At 33.6% G+C, this 23777-nt stretch overlaps 2 protein-coding genes across 16 annotated transcripts in view; one reads left to right on the top strand and one right to left on the bottom strand.

Moving 5' to 3' along the window:
• Window positions 1-997: 997 nt before the first annotated feature.
• On the bottom strand, window positions 998-13440 carry LOC126741100 (tropomyosin-1). 2 transcript variants are annotated; one of them, XR_007662103.1, is made up of 7 exons: window positions 13281-13440; window positions 4853-5028; window positions 4677-4790; window positions 4478-4611; window positions 2546-2943; window positions 2050-2455; window positions 998-1351 (listed from the first exon to the last, which is right to left on the bottom strand). XR_007662103.1 is itself a non-coding variant. In XM_050447422.1 (6 exons), the coding sequence occupies exons 2-6, from the start codon at window positions 4976-4978 to the stop codon at window positions 1269-1271; spliced, it is 855 nt and encodes a 284-aa protein (XP_050303379.1). In that variant the 5' UTR covers window positions 4979-5028; window positions 13281-13440; the 3' UTR covers window positions 998-1268. The 2 variants fall into 2 exon arrangements, 1 of the variants encoding a protein (XP_050303379.1); XM_050447422.1 differs by lacking the exon at window positions 2050-2455.
• A 2838-nt stretch (window positions 13441-16278) lies between these two features.
• The window catches only part of LOC126741524 (tropomyosin-2), a 37258-nt gene continuing 29759 nt past the window's right edge, over window positions 16279-23777 (top strand). For 5 of the 14 annotated variants that reach the window (XM_050447969.1, XM_050447970.1, XM_050447976.1 and 2 more), the window contains exons 1-3: window positions 16279-16441; window positions 18832-18972; window positions 19061-19186. In XM_050447969.1, the coding sequence (XP_050303926.1) occupies window positions 18859-18972; window positions 19061-19186 (240 nt within the window). In that variant the 5' untranslated portion in view covers window positions 16279-16441; window positions 18832-18858. Of the gene's footprint in view, window positions 16442-18831; window positions 18973-19060; window positions 19187-20211; window positions 21059-23777 lie in introns of those variants that run through there. The other 9 variants (XM_050447964.1, XM_050447965.1, XM_050447963.1 and 6 more) reach the window with 8 other exon arrangements.

Below are 23777 nucleotides of genomic sequence, written 5' to 3'. Positions count from 1 at the left end.
TTATAGAGGAAAAAGTTGGAGCTTGACGCACTAGGGTCCTGCTGACATGAAGTAAACTTCTAATGGCCATAACTTCTAAACTACTAATGCTATTTCAAAAAATTAAAAAGATTCTTATTGATAATTACTTATACTCTAATTTTGGTCATAAGATTCTTGACCGTAATTCAATTACCAAAGAAGATATAAGAACTTTTTGAGCCATGGCTTCTGTCAATTGGATACCTTGTCTTATAATTAAAATATCTCCAGTGGTACTAAGTTTAGCAAAAAAGTTGTTATTACCAATATTTTAGTTTTTAGTATTTTTAACTCAATAAAGTTTATTTCATGTTTATAGCTTAAATAGATAAAGAGTTATAAAGGAAAACGTTGGAGCTTGACGCAGTGGGGTCCTGCTGACGTGAAGTAAACTTCTAATGGCCATAACTTCTAAACTACCAATGCTATTTTAAAAAATTAAAAAGATTTTTATTGATAATTACTTATACTGTAATTTTTGTCATAAAATTCTTGACCGTAATTCAATTCCCAAGGAAGATATAAGAACTTTTTGAGCCCTGGCTTCTCTAACATGGACACCTTGTCTTATAATTGAAATATCTTCAGTGAAAGTGGGTTTAGAGCATAACTAATTAATATCAAAGTTTTAGTGTTTAATATTTTTAACATAATAAAGTTTATTTTACATGTCTAGCTTACTTGGATGAAAAGTTATGCAAGAAAAACTGTGAGCATGGATCACGAAAAGTTTGCTGACGTGGCGCAAACTTTAAATTGCTATATTTCCTAGTCAGCTAGACTAAAAATATTATTTGTTATAAAATCTTCTAGATAAAGACTTAGACTCTCAAAAGAGTTATAACACTCTTGACTGTCCAAGATTACCAAAGAAGTTATGAGTGGTTATTGCGTTCAGGACTTGTACAAATGTGAACTTTACAAATACCAAGCTAAGAAAACCAATATTTATTAAAAAATAAATGTTACTCCAAGACAAATTTAATGTTTTATTTAATTAGACAAAATACAATTTTCATTTGCAGCAGTTTTCCACGACGACGTATTTTCCTCGCATACGACGTCACAAAAACAAGCGAAAAAAAAAAGATTTACATTTCCCAAAAAAATAACATAATTTTATTACAATAGTATATAAGGATCTTAAAAAGTAAACATGATGATGGTGCATTAGGTTCACATCAAAAGTACAATATTATACACATTTAACAAGTTTATTTTTGACGATAAAATCGTGAAAATTTGCTTTAGTAACCGGCCAGTTCGGCGAAGGTGGAGTCCATCTCGTCTGCGAGTGACTTGTATCTGTCTTTGTTGATACCCAACTCGTCTGAAACGTAAATAAGGTTAAATTGTATTGATTGAAATAATATGGTGGAGGTACTAGGATAGGGGGTATAAGGAACCACTTTTCACTTTGTTCCTTTCCAAGGTGTTAGTTATGTAAATAAAAAGAGGTTTCCAGAAAATTGCTTGCAAACATTTTTCAGTTTTTCGTCATTTTCTTCCACTGTATGGGAAATAAAATGAAAATTTATTTTTTCAGACCTAGTTGCTAATATTCTGAACAACTTTTGTAAAAATTATTTTTTTTGTATTTCCTTTGGTTCTTGAGTTGTAGTGAGCTGTTTGGAACAGTTATAAAAAAATCAATTTGTATTTTTTTGCGAGAAACGCTCAAATAAATATGTATAAACAGTTCCAATTTTCTATTTTAAGTGATTTTTGGTTTAAGTTCATTTCCTTGTAACTTGTAATAAGTGAAAAAAATTTTTTTTTTTTATAATAAAAAAATATAATAAAATCCATTTATTTATTTAAAAATAACGTAAAGTGACATATCTTTGGTGGTAACACCCTCAAAAATAGCATTGGAGCTTACGGGGGCGGTAACATGCAAGTTGATTTTCTTTTTAAAAAAAAATTACATATTTTTTTTAAAAATTTAAATTTGAATGTAAATAAATAGTTTCGCTTTAAAACACAAGAATCAAATGACATTGATCTTAACCGGCAAAAAAAACTTACCAAAATAAAGCATATAAGCATTGCAGTTGAGGCAGCATCTAAAGCGGAAGCAAAGGACGGTGAGCATGGTAAGCGTTGCATACAAACAGGAAAATAATGTAAAAATGTTGCTACTAATTATACAGCTCGTGTAGGAACAATATACATATAAATAAACTTATATTAAGGCACTAAATAAACAATTATTATTATATCATTTTTTCATTAATTTGGCAGCTGAAGACTTAATAAGCCATTAATCTGGAGGAAAAATTCCAAAGATTCCACTAGATTAATGGGATATTTATTACTATAGAAACGACAAATTAGGTCTATTTTTTCTGTCCTAACGAAGACATTTCCACGAACGTCTTATCTATATCTGTCACAATACCGATGTACTTGTTCTTTTCCTTGAACACAAAATCTGAAAAAGCCAAAGCAGATTAAGTTAAAGCGAGAAGCAGCGTCAAGACACTCTCATCATCAACAATAATTAATTGAATCAGAAACGTACCTTCGAGCCTGTCAACCTCCTTCTGCAACTTCTTGACGGTTTTCTCGGCGAACTCGGCACGAGCCTCTGCTTCCTTCAGCTTAACGGTCAAAGATTTCAACTGTTTCTTGAACTCCTCCACTCTCTGGTTGGCCTTCTCTTCGGACACCTCCAGAGATTTGAGGGAGTTACCCACTACTTTCAGTTCCTCTTCCAGTTCCATGATCTTGGCGTCACCACCCTTGACACGATCCTCGGCTACTTCCAGTTCGTCTTCAACGAAGGCCAACTTGCGGGACACCTCGTCCGATTTGTTGTCGGCATCTTCTGCCAGCATGCGAGCTTCTTTCAGTTGGTTGGTCAGCTGGTCCATACGTTCCTCGTCTTGTTGGGAACGGTTTTCCAATACTTTGCACATACTGTTTAAAAGGTGATATTAGTCGAGGAATTTGAAAGTTGTTCTTTTTTTACGTAGAATCAACTAAATCTTAATACACGTAGGCCATAGTAACTCCTCTCCAAGCACTTTAAGACATTTTTTTGTATTTTACATTCATTTTAGACACCAATATCTCAAAAACCACTGGGAATATTCTCTTGAGACAGATAGAAGAATATTTCTAGGCATATTCTTGCTCTGAGTACAAAATCTGTGAAGAACGAATCCCTAGTTTTTATGGAAATTAAACACCATTCAACAGTTAAATGAATGTTCATTTAAGGTATTTATTCACTTCGAAGTCCAAAATCTCAAAGACTACTAAGAATATACTAATTAAATTAAAAGCATAATATTCTGTACAAATACTGTTTTAAGTCCGAAACAATTCAAGCTTATGTTTCGGGGTAGGTATTGAATATTTTATGAATAAAATGTCAGCACACTTTATAGTCTAATTTTAATTTAATTACATACAAAAAGTAATATTTCAAGATGATTCAAGGGGTATTTAAGATGCGGTAGAATGCCAAATAATCGCCTTTTACCCCCTTTTTGGCATGAAAACGTATCTTGGACCCTGGAATCATTGACGATCGCAATGAATTGATAGTTTACGTCTGTGATAGGTTTAATTATATACGAAAATCATATTTCAAGATGATTCAAAGCTTATTGGAGAGATGATAAATTATAAAAAATAAATATATATTCATAAATTACTTGGGAAACAGTTAATGAATTATAATGAAAGAAGGAGTAAAGAAGTAGAAGCATTATTTAAAAATCTATTTAAAGATTGATTTAGTGTTAAAAAAATAGACTAGAATTAAGTAAACAAGAGGTCAGAGTCGAATTTCCATCTTAATCATGTTAAGTCCTTTAAGAAAGAAATGTTTTAATACTTTAAGCTGTATCAAAGTGACTATAAAGTAAAAGAGAAGAAATATGGAGAAAATGGAAGTTTAATTTAAAAATCAAGCCTACTTATTCAACACCCTTTTAAGAATATTCCAATTATTTCCTGATAATATTCCTAAAAGTAGTAGGAAATTCAGCAAAATAATTGCGAAAACTGCTCTACCTACCCAAATCCTTGGCCTTGGCCGAAAATTACATTTTTACCCTCAAAGACCATAATATTAACCTAAAAAAAATTATAGAAATATTTCAAGTGGTTCTTGAGATATGTCCAAAAACGTCCGCTAGTGAGGAAAAATCTTTAGGCGCTGCAATACAAGTTCCTTCAACTACGATGACTCTTGGACCTTGGATGACAAAATTGCTTATAACCCAGTGAGTTTTTGAGGTACAAAAATCGTTCTAATATAAAATTGTCAAGGAAAGGTCACCCTTTCTTCTACTGAAGCCCTTTAAAATGCATCCAAAAACGTGCGTTTTTACCATTAAATATAACCTCAGCAATTATTTTGTAATAACGTATAAGAATTATGAAGATATTTTTACTGGTTAATTATATAAAAATTGAAGTATATTTGACATTGACTATTTACCGAGAACTTTCGTCGGCGGCCTGTGACGCTTCGGCCAGTTTGGTAGTGGCGGTGGCCAAACGTTCCTCGGAACGCTCGAGATCTTCTTCAATCAGCTGGAGTTTCCTGTTTTGGGCGGCCACTTCAGACTCAGCCTATAAAGTATTCACCAAACGTCACAAACACTGTCATTATTACATCATCAATGTAACAGACTTACGTTAGTCAAAGCCTTATCTTTTTCTTCCAAATTCTTGTTGGCCTGGTCCAGGTTGCTCTTGGTGTTTTCCAGGTCCTGTTCCACTTGGGACAGTTTCTTTTGAAGGTCCCGAAGCTACAAAAGAAACACATTAGGGTATTAGGGCCTTTAAGATCAACCTTAATCCTAAAACGTACTTCTTCGTTGAGTTTTTCAACGCGGGCATTGGCATCCTTGGCCTGTCCTTCCATCGCGTCGGCTTTGTCGGCCGCATTGTCCTTCTCAAGCTTCATCGCTTGCATCTTCTTCTTGATCGCGTCCATGGCTGCGGTTGTTGGTCGTACGGTCTAACAAGAACAAGAAACAAGGGTGCCTGCAACAAATTTCGCTTGTTAGTCTCTTGGATGTGCAAGGAAAGTAATCCGGAATCGGGACGTAATTTAGTACATTGTGTAAAGAGTATTAAAATGGGTAATAATCAACAAACAATTAATTCGCTTATTTACTAAAACAAGGTAATAAATTGAAAGAGTCAATAGAGTCAAATTTCTGCAATTTTTTCTGCAATGGAGGTATTAAAATTATTAGAACCTATACTAATAAATATCTGCTGAATAATAGGATAGATAAAGTTTAATTTTGTGTAATAGCATGGCACAGTCAAGTTGATTGTGAATTAAATTAAATCAGAACACTTGTGAGAACTATTTTCTTCTAATCAAAAGGAATTGCATATTAGACAATTTAAGTAAAAGTTTCCTAAAGGAAGACTTTAAGAATCCTTGAACAGTATATGAGGTTTAACGTATGACAGCTTTAAAAACCTCCTCTCAATCCGTTCCTTTTTTTTATGTTTATAAATCAGATCCTGTCCAGAGGCAATTAATAACTTTAAAAAATTTGTTTTTTCAAAAAATTCAAACTCGCATTTTATTTATCTAACAAGCCTAATAGTAAAATTAAAAAAAAAAAACAATCATCAACCCCCATATTTAATTTCGACGGACTGGTTTGTGCTGTCATTTTCATTTAGCGAATTTAGTGAAAAGTTTAATTAAAACTGTTCAAAAAACAAATTGACGCGCGTTGACGCGATTGCCCCATTCAAATATTTAAACTTGATTACGTGAAAAACGAGACCGCGCTATTTTTAATTCTAATTTGAAATTTTACAAAATTGATATTTTGTCTTGGCGTCTTCTTGTCACCATGATATGAGCCGCTCAGAGGAAAAGTAGTATATATCAGTATTTTTTAATTTTTGAGGGTTACCATTAATTATGTTTCTACTGGTCTAATATATTCAGTCAAAAACTGGTGTAAGTCAAAATTTTAACTTAGCTAAGATAAGAGCTTCCTAACGTTTTTTCTCTCAACATAATGGAGTCGTTCGCTGGAATAGTGGTATCATTCAAAACACCACGCTATTCCGATGTCGCGCCAGGTCCTATTAAACTCGCTTTTTCTTGTTTAGTCAAATTTTTTTAGTGTTACGGTACGTAGTGTGTAGATCAGTTACTGTAGCTAAGAAAAAAGATATGATAGAACTTCTTCAGTAGATTCCCCCGATTCAGCATGAGTTCTTCCTGGACTTACTGACAAAAAAAGATGCTGTTGGCAGTGGTCCATTATCCAATTCTTATGAAGATTAATTTGCTTAATAACTTGTTCTTACTCTCCTTACCGTAAGTTTAGTATGTAAGATAAGTAGTAGTAATGTTTTGCTCTTCAAGCTCTATATTTTTTGAACACTTTTATCAGTAATAGATATCATAGTAAACATACTACAGCTATTATTTTTCTTTGGCTCATCAGTTTTGTGAAATTTGGTTAACTTTTACGAGGAAAAGTGATATAACTCTCCAAGTTATACCACTTTTCTGCTATGTTTTTGAAAAAAAACTTACTGGAAGAATAACATTGGGCGGCAAAAATGCAATTAATGGGCGCAATCAGTAAAAATGTTTACCATATGAAATTTTAGTACAGGGTTATTATAAATATGAACAAAAAGTAAAGAATATGTTACTGTAATTTTTTAATTCATCCAGATGCAAAATATCAATTTTCTAAATTTCTACTTTAAGGGAGTTAGACCACTTTTCCGCTGAATGGTTCATATAGAATCTCAACAAAGTCTAATTTTTCTCTTGTTTTAAAATGACAGATACGATGACTAGATACAGATATGAAGATAAGTTTTCTCTTTTTTTTCCTTGTCCAATATTCAAATGATGACGTTTGTAAGAGGAACATAACGTAGCGTCTCTCGACAGTGACAGTTGACATTTTTTAACATTTCAAATTTAGCTACTGATTAGCGGAAAATAATTAAGCACTTAAGAGACATGACCGTTTGATACAAACATTGCTCAGACTTAGCCTGGAGATAAAGCCAAAAATGACTTGGTTGACTCGGATATTTCGAATTCATAATTCTTGGTGAAAGTTTACTGTGAAGTCTCACTCCAATATCCCGAAAAGAGTTTAGCCTAGATAATCTTACAGTGTTTTTAGAGTGATTATATAGTTTTAAGCAATCATTTATTGAGTTTTTAAAGAGGAGTTTGGGATCATCATCATAAGAAAGTACTCGCGAATTAAGTCTGACACACACGTCATCAATAAAAATATCAAATAAAAGTAAACCAAGTACTCACTATTCACTTGACTCTCAGATAGATCAAATAGCTTAACCTTAAAAAAGGAAACTGGAGATTTAACTTGTAAAATCCTTTTGACAGTTCAGTATGGCTCATATCAAGTTACGAAGAGTGATCCCGATTTTCAGCTGTAGTAATTACTATGTTAGTTGCTGTGGAGCGACCTTTTAAGAAGACATGTTGCGAAAAAGATAGTCGGTTTTTTACTTGATGGAATATTTTATTGAGTACTAGGCATTTGAAAGTTGTTAATAATTGTAATAGATCTGTTATTGCTAATATCGCTTTTTTTGTGAATACAGCTTAATTTTGAGCGCTTTCAAGTAGTAGAAACTGAATGAGTGTAAAAGCACAAATCAAAGAGATATAAAGAGTATTCCAACAAGAGATTTTGTGCGAATTGAAACGTATTGACGTCACTGCATTATTTTTTTGTGAAACAAGAAACAAGGGTGCCTGTAACAAATATCACTTATTAGTCTCTTGGATATGCAAGGAAAGTACGTCCGAAATCAGGACGATTTGTGGTGGCCATTTGGCAGATAACGAGTTCCACGTCTAATTGTACATTGTCCAGCTATAAACACTACCCTAAATATCTTGCAGATATGTTATAAAATTTTTATTTTATTCGTTGTTATTAGCATGGGACACCTCTTATTGAAACACCCTTTATAATAGGGGCAACAAGTGCGTAAGCACAGTTTTTTATTAAAACAGTTATAATTTAGTCTGGTCCTTTTTATCGTTAAAGAACGTCGAAACGTCTTGAAAAAAAACTTGCTGAATGTACCTAACAAACCCATAAATTAAAAAAATAAACAATCAATAAAAAAATTGAGATTAGTGAATTTGTACGTCAGGGTATATTGTATATTATATGCAAACGTAAGGTATTATTAAGCGAATTTATTTTTTTTAAAAATTAATAAAATTTAGATATATATTTTTTGAAAAAAAGTAAAGTATAAATAGCTTCGGTGGTAACGCCCCAAAAAGTAACATTGGATCTTATGGGGGTGATCTCACGCAAGTTGATGTTTTTGACAAATTTAAAAAAGAACAAAGAATGGAAGCAAAGCATTAATAACATTAGTTTATTTTTTACATAAATTCAATTATACAAGACAATTTTGAGATTGATTGGCAAAGTAATTGAAAAATCTTTTGAGGGTAAAATTCTTAAAATTTTCCTTATAGGGTTTTTAAAGGGTTGGTACTGTCGAAGTTATATTCTTTTAGAGATTTAAAAAATAAATTCAAAAGAGCCATTTATGGAGACCCTAGAATATAGGAAATAAAATTATTATTTATTTAAAAATACAGTTCTTTTGCTGCATGGTAGCTCCCCTAAAAATTATATGACGAATTACGAGGTTGATACCATACAAGTTGTCTTTCTCTCTATAACGCAGCAACAAGTAGCTTCAATCAACAACGATATTAGAGCAATCTTGGAGTGCGGCGGTAACAATCTGGTAAATTTTAACGCTAAAAAAACGCAGGCTACAGTATTTACGATGAAGACTAACCTTGGTGGCCCGGAGCTGGTTATGGCAGGGAAAACATTGCCAATGAAATCATGTTTGCATCTTCTAGGAGTCGAGGTCACCAACAGTGTGTCCTGGCATGACCACGTTGCCGAGGTCGCCAGGGCGGCTTCCAAAAAACTCGGAGTGCTTTTCAAAACGAAAAAACTGTATACACCAGAACAGCTGCTGACTCTTTATAAAGCTTAAATACGCCCTTCCCTTGAGTATTGCTCGCATGTCTGGAGCCCTGCACCCAAGCATAGTTTAAACCTGCTGCATTCTATACAGAAGAGAGCTATTCGTCTTATCGACAAACCAGAACTGACAAAGAGTCTGGATAGTCTGGAGCACAGGAGAAAGGTGGCTGATCTCTGTTTATTCTACCGTTATTATCACGGTAAGTGCTCCGAGCTGAGCTGGCAGGCCTGATTCCACCCAGGGCTGTTCCGGCGAGAAGGACGCGTCTAGCAGTTGCGGCTCATCAACATCGAGTCCACCTGCCTACCCCAAGGACGTCGCTGTATCGGGACTCATTCATCTGGGGAACATCTTCTTTGTGGAACAGGCTTCCACCTCACATATTTCCCGACGCATACAACCTACAGCGATTCAAGATAAACGCCCACAAATATCTTCGCGCAAGCACCACACCAAGAGTGACATAGGACTTTCCTCTTGTGTTTACCATAAAAAAAAAATATATATATCTAATTCCACTCAACCAGATGCCTACATAAATATATGAAATTGTATGCTAGGTTTCTGCGGCTATTTTTATTTCAATGTTATCGTGGCTCGTACGTCAGCTGTATGAGCTCATTATAAACCAACAAAACAAGAAGATGAAGAAATCATAAGTTTTGCCAAACTGGATAATACAAAAATAGTCTGTGCTGTTCGGTCCCGACCTAAATTCCGTCAGTTTATTTTGGTATCATTTGGCCTTTTTTTTTCGTTTAATGAGAATATCACAGTACGCTGAAATTGTCATTAAGCGAAAAAACAATTGAAAATGACACTAGGGCTGTACTACTGTTTCTGAATGAAATATGTGAGCTGAAAAACGCTCCATAAAACTATTGTACAGCTCGACCCGTTCTATTTTCGGCGAATTTTTGTATAAAAGAAATTTAAATTTATTTATTTGAGTCTTTGGGATACAAGCAGAACAAGTCCAAGATTACTGTTATTATGATTTTACAATTTGTATTTTATTATAAATTATTAAGTGTCAATTATTTATGTATTGTATTTTAATACTTGAAAAGTTGTATTTCTAAAATTTCCATGATTAAATTATATATTTCTGTTTACATAAGATCATGCTGTTGTGTTTTATTTTTATACCTGTATAACTTAAATAAACATTATTACTGAAAGAATATGACATGTATGTGTCAATATAATTTGTTGTCCGAATTCCCTTTAAATTTTTTAAAAATAATTTACGCATTAAAAGAAAAAAAAGCAATAAAATGTGTGGTCGGAGCTCAATTGTTTTTGAATGAAATAATGGGTCTACCAATAGAAGTGATAGAAGTTTAGTGGGCCATGTACGCAAAATGGTATGTGTCAAAACGCGGATCAAGCGTCAGTTGTGTTAAGTATACTTCGACATTTCATCATGAATCGTTTAAGTCGAGAGTAACGTATAGCTATCGTGAAAAGGTATTACGAAAATTCGCAATCGGTTAGAGCCTGTTAGCGTGCTCTTAGAGAAGATTTTGGCCATCGTGGACGGCGTTCTGAGCTTGCAATAAGGCGTATAATTAACAAGTTTGAATGGGAGTACACTCTTCTGGATAATAAGCCACAAACGCGACAAGAAAGTGCAAGGACCGCTGAAAATATCGCCGCTGCAAGAAAAAGTGTTGACGCGAATAACAATGTGTCTTTTTTCCGTTCCGTGTGTCCGTTCTCAGCAATTAGGCATTTCACCAATGTCTCTGTGGCGCATTTTGAAGAAAGACTTAGGCCTACATCCATATAAGATGGTTCTAACTCAAGAATTGAAGCCTGCTGACCATGGTTTGCGAAGAACGTTTACCGACTGGGCCCTGTTGCAGTTGGAACAAAATGCCGGGAAACAATTTTGGGAAACAAATCACCTTTTCAGATGAAGCCCGTTTTTTCTGTCAGAACAATCCCCATAAATTAGTACAGGTGCCATTACACCCGTTAAAAGTGACTGTGTGGTGTGGTTTGCATGTCGGTGGAATTATCGGTCCATACTTTTTTGAGGATGCAGAGGGGCGTACTGTGACAGTCAACGGAGAGCGCTACCGCGACATGATAACAAACTTTCTTTGGCCTGCAATTGATGGTGGAGAACAGAATTAATTTATAAGAGCCCGAGCCACAATTAATTTATTAAGAGAGCGTTTTGAAGATCGAATAATTTCGCGGCATGGCAATATCAACTAGCCACCAAGGTCCTGTGATCTTACTCCCCTGGACTTTTTTCTTTGGGGATATGTGAAGTCGAAGGTGTATTCTGAGAATCCTCAAACCATCAATGAGTTGACAGTTAACATAACTAGGGTTATTCGCGAAATTCAGCCCAACTTGTGATTGAAAATTGGATTCATCGTCTAAATGTCTGCCAACGTAGCCGAAGTGGACATCTTAATGATATTTTGTTTAAAACATAATGTTACATAATAAACTACTAAACACTAAACAATTCCTTTTTATTTTTTAGCAATTTAAACTTATATCATTCTTATTGGTAGACCCTATATTTGGCAATTCAATATCAAAAAATAACTCATAAAAGCGCGAAAAAATCTAGCATAAAACTACTCGAGTCGTCTCGTTCTATTTTCGTCGAATTTTGTAAGTTTTGGCAGTGCATACCAGGATGTAGGCGGCATTCAATGTATTTTTAATATCCCTGTTTACCAAAAAAAAAAACTGAATTTTGGCAAACGGTATTTATACATATCGATTTCTGTTTATTAGAAAGTGAAAACACTAACAACATATTAAGTTCATTATTGCCTTAAATCGTAGTGTTTATTTAATTTGAAAGTATCTGCGTGAGTTGATTGGTATTTTCAGTCAATATATGGAGAAAGACCCTGTACAGGGTTGAATTTTTAGTATGTTTTAGTTGCAGGTTTGAATTAACTTTTCTTTTAAAATGAAATTTTGTGTAAATGTACAGGATGTCCCAGGAAATACGGGCCAAAGTAATGCCATCAAAAATATCACAATTGCAAAAATCACTTTTTAAAATTCCTAATAAAACATATTTAGGGCCACTGTACAGGGTTGAACTCTTAGTATGTTTTAGTTAAGGGTTCGAACTAACATTTCATAACTCTAGGTAATTAAGAATGCCTATAAATGTTATACGCTTATAAACATAATGGATATTCCAGTAGTGAAAAGAGAGCAATTTTTAGATGAATGGTTTGATCGTGACAGTGAATTTCCATGGACTCCGCGTAGCCCGGATCTTAATCCTTTGGATTTTTTCTTTCAAGGTTATATTAAGTCATTAGTTTATTTTTACATGAGGGCAACTATTGAAAAAAATTCATGATTTTGCCAATGTTATCAGGAATAAACAAGACGTGTGTTAAAGAAGTGTTAAACTATGCAAGAAAATGGTTGAATGTTGGTCGAAAGAAGTGTAGTACACCTTTTTTTATTAAAAATCATCATGTGAATATAATATAACTGGGGCCCTCTATATTTTATGTCAAAAATAGAATAAAATCATATTTCTCATCAGAACACAATACAATTTCAGGGGATCTAATTGCAAATAAAATTTTTGTTGTAAAATTATATTTTCTTTGTATTTTTCAATTCAAAATAACTCCAGTACCTAATGTTTAATTTGAATATTTACTTAATTTCGATTTTTAATATATCTTGACTGTTAAATATGAAAACATAATACTATAAGAAATCACAAGTTAAGTGGTAACACCTCGAAAAATAACATTACGCCTTATGGGGATGATACCATGCAACGGTATGTCCTTGACAGTTTAAATATAAAAAATGAGTAAGAACGAATAAAGTGAAATTAAAAATTAAATCAGATTTTATAGACCCGAAAAAATTAATGAATAGATGACACCATGGCTAGTAACCGCGTGACGTCATCATGCGGGCGCCATCTTGAAATTTTTGACTGGCCAATTTTGGTCAGTAACAATGCGAGCTTCTAAATTAATTTTAATTCTTCTAAATTGTTATGTATAAATTCAAATAAAACAAAATGGTTAGTTAGCATTCCGTACATTCCACAGCATTTGTTACCTTCAGCACTATATAATAATATCAATAATCACACTAAAATGAACACTGTTCCTCGATCACACTGTTCACTACTTTCCAAAAAAAGCCCAAAAAAAGGAGCTTTTCTAGTTAAAAACTCGATGAAAAACAGAAATTCTTCTTTTCGTATCACCTACCTTTAAGCCTGTCGGCGCTTCGGAGATGTACGCTGATGTCCTAAAAGCTACAAAGGCGTCGCGACGCACAGCGCCGCCGGCGAATTTTCGGTAGGAGGCAGGCGTCCCTCCCACCCTCCTCCACCACCCGTATACGACGACGTCCCTCTCCCACCTCCGCGCATGGTCTAATTAAGGCACTTACAGCGGTACCGAAAATCTTCCTCTCGCGTTTCATTTTGTTTATATCGATAAATTATTTATGAAAATCCATCACGGTTTCGTATGTATTGAGTTAAGTAGGTTTTGCAAGCAGATCGTATAATTTAATGAAGGAAAAGCGCATATTTTTATATATTAGTTAGACGTTTGATGGTTATTTTGGCGGAACGGGCATCAAAACGCATTTCAAGTCAATGGAACAAACATGCGGCCGGCATTTTAATTAGGAATAGGTTAGTTCAATATATATTCTGCTGATTTACTATATATATCAATTGAATATTATGCTGCTTACTCTTCATATTTTGTAGTAGTACTATCTACAACAAATAGCTCAATTCTATGTGTGAAAAATCGCAGATTATTCCTTTCATTAACAAATGACGCGTGTAAGAATTTATCAGGTATACAAAATATTAAAAACGGTTTTAGAAAAATGCTCTTTTCTATAACTTATAAGTTCTATTATAAAGTACAGCAACAAAAAAGATTTATACTAATACAGGGTTTCTATCTATAACCTGACACATTTTAACTGCTTATAAGTCGAGAACGGAAAATGACAACAATGTGCGGTTTTCACAGAACTTCATCAATATTTTTAAAAATTTTTTTGACAATGTTGCCAAGTTTCAAAATTTACCTGAAATAGGAGCATAGAATAAATACTTTTTATAGACATGGCAAATGCGCAAATTATTTAATTATGATCTTGAACATGCTAAAGCGATACGTAAGCAATTAATTACCAGAAAATGTTCATCAATCACCGAATATGTATTCTACGAAAATTTTCAAAAAATAATGAATTTAAGACAATTTATACCTTTTTTGAAAGGGGATTTTTGATCAGGTTTTCATGTGAAATTAAAAAGTACAGCGTGTTACATTTAAAATTTTTGAGAAATCGGCCTTTGAAAATCATCAAGTTTTTTCCTCGTATTTCAGGTAAATTTTGAAACTTGGCAACACTGTCGAAAAAAACTTTCAAAATATTGATAAAGTTCTGTGAAAACCGCACATTGTTGTCATTTTTCGTTCTCGACTTATAAGCAGTTAAAATGTGTCAGTTTATAAATTATCCGTAACTCCGTCAAAAATTTGACCAGATACGGCTTTGAAAATGTGTACACATATTCTCTGGACAGTTTAATTCGACACCTATTTCAGCGTTTTCCAAAATTTCTACAAGATATTAAGAAAAAAATTTTTTTTGCCAAAACAAATTTTACAAAATCTTATATTAGCGATATCTCAGCTAATATAAGAGGTACGACCTCGCGGATGGTCTCGTTGGATTCAGAATGACGAAACTAAGACAAAACCGTTGGAATTTTCCTGATAGCTCCCATAGAAGCCGAGATATCAACCTTCAAAGTTTGGGATTTTTCATTTTTCAGTTATACCCCCCGTATCGAATTTTTTCACCAAAAATTGATTTTTTTCGAAATCAAACTAACTATACCAGTGTCTTATTTGGGTCACCTAGATTACGAAAACACCGGGTTATAACAGGATCCGAGCAGAACTAAGGGAATGAGAGCACTTTGAAAATCCTGAAAAAGTCGTTTTCGACGTGTGTTTTTGGGGCCAAAAATGGGCATCAAAAATGCCATATCTCGGCTATCGTAAGAGCTACGACCTTGCGGATGGTCTCGTTGGATTCAGAACGACGAAACTAAGACAAGACCGTTGGAATTTTTCCGATAGCTCCCATAGAAGCCGAGATATCGACCTCCAAAGTTTGGGATTTTCCATTTTTCGAGTATACCCCTCCCCCGTATCAAATTTTTTCTTCACCAAAAATCGATTTTTTTCGAAATCGAACTATACCAGTATACCTATGACAGTATACTAGTATTCTAGCCATATATTAGAATAGTATTTAGAAAAATGTCATTCTACCGCGTATTTTCTTTTATTCATTTCTAAGCCGTCTAATATTTGAATGACTAAGTCTCATATAATGTAAAGGAACAATCACTTTTGTGAACTTTTCGTCACATATACGAGTCACGTTAATCAAAAAATAAATTATGATTCACGTGAGTATTGACATCGTCGAAGAGATAAAACGGGAGCAGCTGATGCCCTTGTCCGACTGTACCACTTAATTACGGTTCCTTATAAGGCATATAAAACCAATAATACCAATTGCAATTAAAAAAAAAACTATATTATAGTAAATGTCTTTTTTCGAAAAAATTACTTATTTTTATCGAAATATTTTGGATATTTGTGCATATATGGGGCGGAATTTGCACATTTTTGGCGCCATTTGCGTTGGCGTCGGTCAAATTGCATTTTTATTATCAAGGTTTCGGCTCGTGTAAACTGGTCAATGTCACTGTGTCATAATACCACATTCGGTTTCATCCATACAAAACGAAAAAAATAAAAATCATATATAGGTCTCAGATGTATTGGACCTGTGAAACGTTGACATTTGACAGTTATTTAACATTTAATTAGTGACGCTGCTGACACCTCAGATTATTTTAGCGAGAAATTTGAATTAAATCCTCTATCAACTGTTCTGATTTTAACCTGTTACAGCAGAAAATCGTTATTTATTTTAATTTGTTATTATTGACCTCACAAGCTCTCGAAAAAATGAATAAAAACAAAAACTACTCAGGGTTGAATTTATAGCTCCCTCTTTAGGATATTTGGCTTTGAAACCTTTTTGGTGTCGCCGATCGTCATCTCCTCTTTCACCTCCCGTGCTATTCTCGGTGTCTAACAGGAAGGGAGGAGGGACGCGGTGGTGAGGAGGGGATCCAGGGGGGGCCATCACCCTGCCCGGAATGGCGACCCGCGTAAGTTGATCTGAGCAAAAGCGGCGCCAACTCGCGTTTCTTAGTCGCTCTGTAACCACCGCGTTGCGTGTCTAGATACCGACCAACGACGTACACCACCCGGTTATCGTTTAATTTCGATTCTTTTTGCTTTTCTTTAAGGTAAGTTCCTTTGTTTTTAGTTTACTTATCTACAATTTATAGAGAGGGGTAAGTTTTTCTTACTGTTTTGCAATTTATGAAAACATTTAGGGCATTTGCTAAATATCGTCATTTTTAAAAAGGTCCTTAAATTTACGATATTTTATTTTTTTCTAAAACATTTTGTAGTTGCCACATGAAGCTCAAAGGGGCACCATCTATAATAAAACAAACTACTAAACTATATGCCATCAAGCGAGCTTAGGCCATTAAAGTTTGACAGCTGTCAATTTGACCACTCCTGCAAATGTCAACATTCATAGCTGTCATAATATAGTTTTTTTCCCTTAAATAATACGTTATGATGTTCTTATTTAATACAGATTCAAAAATACACAAGGTGTTTCTTCAAAAATCAAACGGGCATACATTTGTTTTGCTCCAATTGAGTCCTTCATTGTTTGCAACGACCTTGCGCCGCGAGGCCAAGTTCATTTCACCCGAGCAGAAGATTCTTCAATTCTTCTTCTTCTTCTTCGACTTCTTTTTATTCTTTTATTGCGTGCCTTTGAGCCATATTTAAAAAAAAATACAATATAGTAATTAATTCGCGTTTCCATTACATTATAAAAACTGTTCGCACCAATTGTTTTTGTTTTAATTATTATTACTTATCAACAATACCCGGATGGCAGCCATTGGTTATCCAATGGATGTCCCCATTTGGACTAATCAGCTATCCTATGGATACCAAATGATTATATCCACACACTAAAACAGAATATCTTGATTTCTAGTGGCTACAATGTTGTAATTATTAATTTTTAGGATACTCCAAGGCCTTTTCTATATATGAAATATGAAGATATTGACATTTTTCTTAAATTGGAGTACCTGGAAGAAATAAAATAAGTTGACTCTCATTGGCAACTGAATATATTATTTTCTAGTGGCTAAATTGCTGTAATTATTGATTTCTAGAATACTCCAAGGGCTTTTCAAACAAGTACTAAATAAAATATTGAAATCCATACACTAAAAATCAAGATATAGACATTTTTCTCACTGGAGTGCCTGGAAGAAATAAAATAATTTGTCTTTTATTGGCAACTGAATATCTTGATTTCTAGTGGCTGAAATGTTGTTATTATTGATTTCTATGATGCACGTTTTTGAAAAAAATACAACTGATGTGTGTTATTACGAAATTTATGAAGAAGATTTCTGTGTTAAAAACGTCTCACTCCTGCTAGCAATATCAATTATAAACTCCTGCCGTCGTTTATTTAGAATGTGTCTAAAAATACACCAACGTTGGCCTTTAATTAAAAATATCTTTTAGCCTTCTTTCGTTAATATAGTTTGCACTAGTAAATTATTCGAAATTTTAATAAAAGATGAACTGTAGAATGCGTAGTTCTTCCGGTTATTTCTGAGTACATCTGAAACAAATGAGTTGTCACTTGTCTTACCATTAAATAATTAGTAATATTTATTCATGAATTTATATATTTACTAAATTCGGTGCCCAAGAAACCACTTTTCCATTCTTGACCCAGAGAATGAACATGTCGGGCTTTTAAATCCATGTACAGCTCGTGGTATTTACGAGTGTATCTTTTTCCTATATCGCTCACCTTGGACTAAAGACGAGTACCTATATTATCTTAACAGTTCGCATTTCAGTCGCGGTATATACACGAAAATTTGCCCATGACCAGAAAAAGTCAACTTTTAGCATACATTTTATACAGGATATAAAGATATACAGTCGGTTTTAGGTCATTTTATAATAAAAGTTTAAATTTTGGATAACATGAAAACAAATATGGCCGCCGTTGTGGACGTGCCCTGAAGTACGTTGCTATGGATACCTTAGATCAGAGCCCGCCCACAACGGCCGCCATATTTGTTTTCATACAGAGCAAATTTAAGTTATTATAAAATTGCCTAAAACCGACTGTAATTATTCTAATATTTAACTAAAAAGGATGTATAATCTTAAATTACTCACATAATGTGTTTTTTATCGTTTGCTGACGTAAAAAAAGTTTGACGTTTACCGCTTTGAATAAGGTTATAACGTGTTGACAGCTGCCAACGGTCGCGTCGCTATGGCAACCGCACTATAATAACAATGAAGATATGCTAAGACTGCTTGAAACAATTGAATGATGTCCTTTAGGTCTTTATCTCTGCCAACAATCAAATAGGTACTGTGGATCTGCTTAATATGGTTTTAATAAAGGAAAATTAATTTAAAACTCACTCCAAATTAAAGAACGCCAAACGGTAAGGTTATGTTTATGGGCCCCTCTTCTTTTTTTCTTAACATGCCACAATCAAAGGATGTTACAATAATTATTTTATTGTCTATTTGTATTTTAACAAGTAATTTTTTGCATACCTAGTAACCGTTCAAACAAAACTTCGCCGCCATGGACGCGATCAAGAAGAAGATGCAGGCGATGAAGCTCGAAAAAGACAACGCGTTAGATCGTGCCGCCTACAACGAGCAACTCGCCAAGGATGCCAACTTACGTGCCGAAAAGGTACGATTAATATATAATTATTAGTTTTTATCGGTTATCAATGTTGACTTAAGCCCTATACTGAATTGTATGCTCTTTTGTTTAAAAGGCCGAAGAAGAAGCCCGCCAACTGCAAAAGAAGATCCAGACCATTGAAAATGACCTCGACCAGACCCAGGAACAGCTCACCCAAGCCATGGCCAAGTTGGAAGAGAAAGAAAAGGCTCTCCAAAACGTAAGTGTCTATAATAATAACTCCAATTAAATCACTGGTTCAAGGATAAAGTTGGCAACAATGTTAAAATCTGTCATTAAAGATATTTAAAGGGGTTTCAAGTTATTTAAATAAAATTGGCAACAGTGATAATATGTTTAATGATAGCTGTTAACACTAAGGCTTGTTTTTCCTAACTTTTTTATGAGGTCTCAAATTAGTTAAAATCAAAAACGGAGTTTTATCAGCCATTCGATACGATTTTAAGTCGTGTCGTCTTTTTCTCATACTTAGTTGCCAACCAAAATAATAAAACTGTCCTCGAATAATAAATATTACATGCACTACGCACCGCGGAATTCCAATAGAGAGAGTCAATGACATAATCACCACCGTTTTTCCTTCTAAAAACGAGCATATCGAATATATTCGATCGCGAATCTTTCTCGCTCTCTCTCTCTTTTCCCCCATTCTAAAAATAGCGAGGCGCAACTTCAGACGTTGCCATATTTGGCTCGGTCACGAGGTCTACTCCTATTCCTGTGACGTCACGTAGCACGTAAACGTCACGCTAAACTGGGTCAACTTGCCGATACGGCTTAATTAACGGAAATTCGTAACGTGGCTTACGTCGGTAGGCAACCCAATATACGGCCATGTATGACGTGATTGCCGCTTGGAAGTGAATATTTTTTGGCAAGGTTGCCAACGTTTGCGAAAAGTCTTGACACATATTTTTGTTATAGTCAAGGTTGTTTTTACTTGTGAGGGTTTCTAATTTAAAATAATTGCAATTAAAGCGATTTCTTAAAACTCTTCTTATTTATTTATTTATTTTTTGTAAAATTTGAGTATTAAATCAAATATTATTGCACTATTAGTGGTTAATTAATCTATTTTCTTTTAATTGAATTCTATTTTTGAAATTGTACACTTATTTATTTAAAAACAACTTGGCATCTAAATATAATAACGTCATTATAAGGAAACATCTCATGCCAATATAAAAGACGTGACAACGTCGCATCCATGTTGCGAACTTTCACCGCGAGGTGACGTTTCAATTTCCCGCCCCCCACTCCCGTGAACGTCAGTTCGGGCCAATATGGCCGCCATGTCAAGTGAGTGTTAACGTCGTGTCCCGTGGTAAAAATGTCAACAAATCGCCCCCCTGGGTCCGGAAAAAAAAGGGGCCATCAGCACCACCCCCGAAACGAAGGTACCAGACGTAGGCCGATACTGGAACCGGTAGTGGGGCCCCAGTTAAGCGTTTACAGTACGGAAAATGTGTTGACAAAAGTCAACAGGGGGGCTGAAGTAACCAAAACATTGTCGGAAAACCAACAGAAATCGGACAAGGGAATCGTTTCGGGGGTTGACAGCAGTTCTCAAGTAAATTGTGATATACCCGTGATAGATTTAACTCAATGTGATGATGATTTATTAGAAGTTAAGTCTGAAAAAGTAGTTTTAAATGATAGCAGTAGTAGTAGTCCTATTGTAACGAAAAGTTTGAAAAACGATAAGAATCAACGAATCAAAAAGTCCAAGAAGAGTAAACAAGATACTCCGCCTCGAAAGAGTTCCAGTCAGAGTTCGTTTGATAATGAGGACATGTCTTTGGTAGAAAGACCTGAGGCGGAGGGGTCCAGTTTGAGTGACCAAGAAACCGAAAAGGTCGACGTCGACCCCGAAATTGAAGAGTTAGCCAAGCTTCGCTGTACGTCCGAAAGGACCGAAGTGATAGCTGAGAAGGAAATGAGGAAACGAGGCAGGAGATGTGCAGATTATCCCGGTCTCGCCTTCAGTTCCACATTCAGTTCTGATACCATTATGAAGTTCAGCATCATTAGGAACGAGATTCAGAATATTATGAATACACAATTGAAAAGGGTGGGTATACTTTCGATAATTTCATTTAAAGAAAAATGTGCCATGTCATATGTAATAAAGAAACCTTTAAAATGCTTTACTTACGCAGCATTTAAATGCAGGTTTAAGGTTAAGTTGTTTGTATTAATTTAAAAATAGCCTTCTCCATTAACATGGCATTTAAAAATAACTTACTTAGGCTTCACAGAAGTAAACAGAGTGTTTGATCTGGGTTTCATCGAGATTTAGCTAATTATATTTGTGTTGTAATAAAAATATTGTGAAGTCATCTATGTGGGTTGTGCTTGCAACTGATCAATGCATTTAAATTGAAATGTTTATTTGCATTGGACACTACTAATAATTAATTTAATACACTTAACAGATCTTTCATTGCATAAATTCTATTATTAAGTACATACATCTCTGCATATAAACTTAAACCAAAAGGGAAAATAGTGTTTTTAAATTACATTAAGGGCTTTATAGTTGACAAATAAAATCTACTTATCAACATTATTTTATTAGGTAATTTACAAATAAGACCAAGGGTATGTTTTCTATATTTTTTTTTTCAAAATTCTGTATAAATTTTGAAAAATGCTGAAATAGGTGTCCAATCAAATTGTCCAAAGAATATGTGTACAAATTTTCAAAATTGTATCTGGTCAACTTTTTGAGTTATGGACATTTTCTCAAATTTTATGAAAAAAAAAATGTTTTTTCCAAAAATATTTTTTTTCTCAAAATTCTGTACAAATTTTGAAAAACGCTGAAATAGGTGTCCAATCAAATTGTCCAGAGAATATCTGTATAAATTTTTAAAATTGTATTTGGTCAATTTTTTGAGTTATGGACACTTTCCCAAATTTTATGAAAAAAAAATGCTTTTTTCAAAAAATATTTTTTTTTTCAAAATTCTGTACAAATTTTGAAAAACGCTGAAATAGGTGTCCAACCAAATTTTTCATAGAATATGTGTACAAATTTTCAAAATTATATTTGGTCAATTTTTTGAGTTATGGACACTTTCCCAAATTTTATGAAAAAAAAAATGCTTTTTTCTAAAAAATTTTTTTTTTTCAAAATCTTGTTCAAATTTTGAAAAACGCTCAAATAGGTGTCCAACCAAATTGTCCAGAGAATATGTGTACAAATTTTCAGAATTGTATTTGGTCAATTTTTTGAGTTATGGACATTTTCTCAAATTTTATGAAGAAAAAAAAACGTTTTTTCCTAAAATATTTTTTTTCTCAAAATTCTGTACAAATTTTGAAAAACGCTGAAATAGGTGTCCAATCAAATTGTCCAGAGAATATTTGTACAAATTTTCAAAATTGTATTTCGTCAATTTTTTGAGTTATGGACATTTCTTCAAATTTTATCCAAAATTGTTTTTGAAATTATATTTTTCCATTCCTATCGAAAGCTATTTGCACAGATTTCAATTGTTATGACGTGTGTGCGATGGTGTCACATCACATTTTTTAATTGTATTTTTATTATCCAATAAACATAAAAAAAATATATATTTATTAGCAATTGGAAAGTGAGTACCTACATAATATAATTAGACATTGAAACTTGCCGTGCGTAAATACAATGTGTGTTTGGAAATTGTTGCAAGCAATTCGTGGATATACAGTATTGTCCAAACTGTTAAGATTCTGCAATTGTACATAAACTATACTGAAGAAATTTTTAATGACTGAATTTTATTAACGTCATAATGAAAAATAGTCACATTTCAGTACGTTTAAGGCATAAAATGCAATGAAAAAAAAAACGTGCGATACCTATATATATATATATAATATATTGATTGACGAACATATGGTTTTCTCGTTAACCTTATTGCTTTACCAAAAATGGCAGTATCAAGTATGAAACGTTTTTTTTTCACCGTCTGATGTCCCACATTTTAATCATTTTGCAATCGTTTTTTTTTTAATAATTTTTTTTTCGAAAAACAGACGTTCGATAAATTATACAATCTCGTGTCTATATGTAAAATATACCATTTTATGGCTGCCACAATCGTTCGTGTTCCCTAACAGTACTTTCGTACCTATTTGGCCTCTTCTCTCTATGTTATGTATGTATATTCCAAATTTGGGTGACGACATCGAAAACGGTACTCTTTTACACTTTTACCGAATGCATGTATGTACATATATAATATGCATGGGAATTTATTGGTCACAGAAGAGAAATATAAATGTCACTTTTTTTTCATGAAAAAGTCAATCAAATTTATCAAATGTGGATCACTATAGCACAGCAGTCTTTTGAAATATGTATACAAAAAAAAATTACACAATATTACTGAAAGATACATAGTATGAATGGGATACGCATTGGGTCAACAGGGTACTACTGTATTTGCAACTGTGATTAAATAAATAAACATCTTATTTTTATTTGTGCATATATACATTAGAATCATTGAAGTATATATTCTGAACTTATTTAAATATGATCGAAATCTAATTGAACAAACATAATATGCAACGAAAGGACCAATTCTTGACCGATAATTAGGTGTAAACTACATTAATATGAACTGTTTTAAAAAAAAATCAAAAATAATGATTATTATTTAAACTTAAAGTAGAGTCGTATTTAAACAATATTAACCCACAATTGATTTAATTTGATGCCATAAAATGCAATAATTGTTATAAGAGCCTAGCTCTTTTTGGGAGTTTTCGCACGACCTCGGGACTCGTCGGATAAAAGT

The sequence above is a fragment of the Anthonomus grandis genome, chromosome 10 (genome assembly GCF_022605725.1).
Source record: "Anthonomus grandis grandis chromosome 10, icAntGran1.3, whole genome shotgun sequence".
Taxonomy (NCBI): Eukaryota; Metazoa; Arthropoda; class Insecta; order Coleoptera; family Curculionidae; genus Anthonomus; species Anthonomus grandis.
Note: the sequence above shows the minus strand (reverse complement) of the source record. Positions and strands in the feature narration are given on the sequence as shown.

Bases quoted from the DNA above. Each gene is read 5' to 3' on its own strand.
- LOC126741100 (XM_050447422.1), bottom strand. From the start codon at position 4,978: ATGGACGCGATCAAGAAGAAGATGCAAGCGATGAAGCTTGAGAAGGAC. The intron at 4,791-4,852 runs GTACGTTTTAGG...TTTCTTTTGTAG, and splicing joins TTGAAAAACTCAACGAAGAA to CTTCGGGACCTTCAAAAGAA. The intron at 4,612-4,676 runs GTAAGTCTGTTA...AATACTTTATAG, and splicing joins AAGATAAGGCTTTGACTAAC to GCTGAGTCTGAAGTGGCCGC.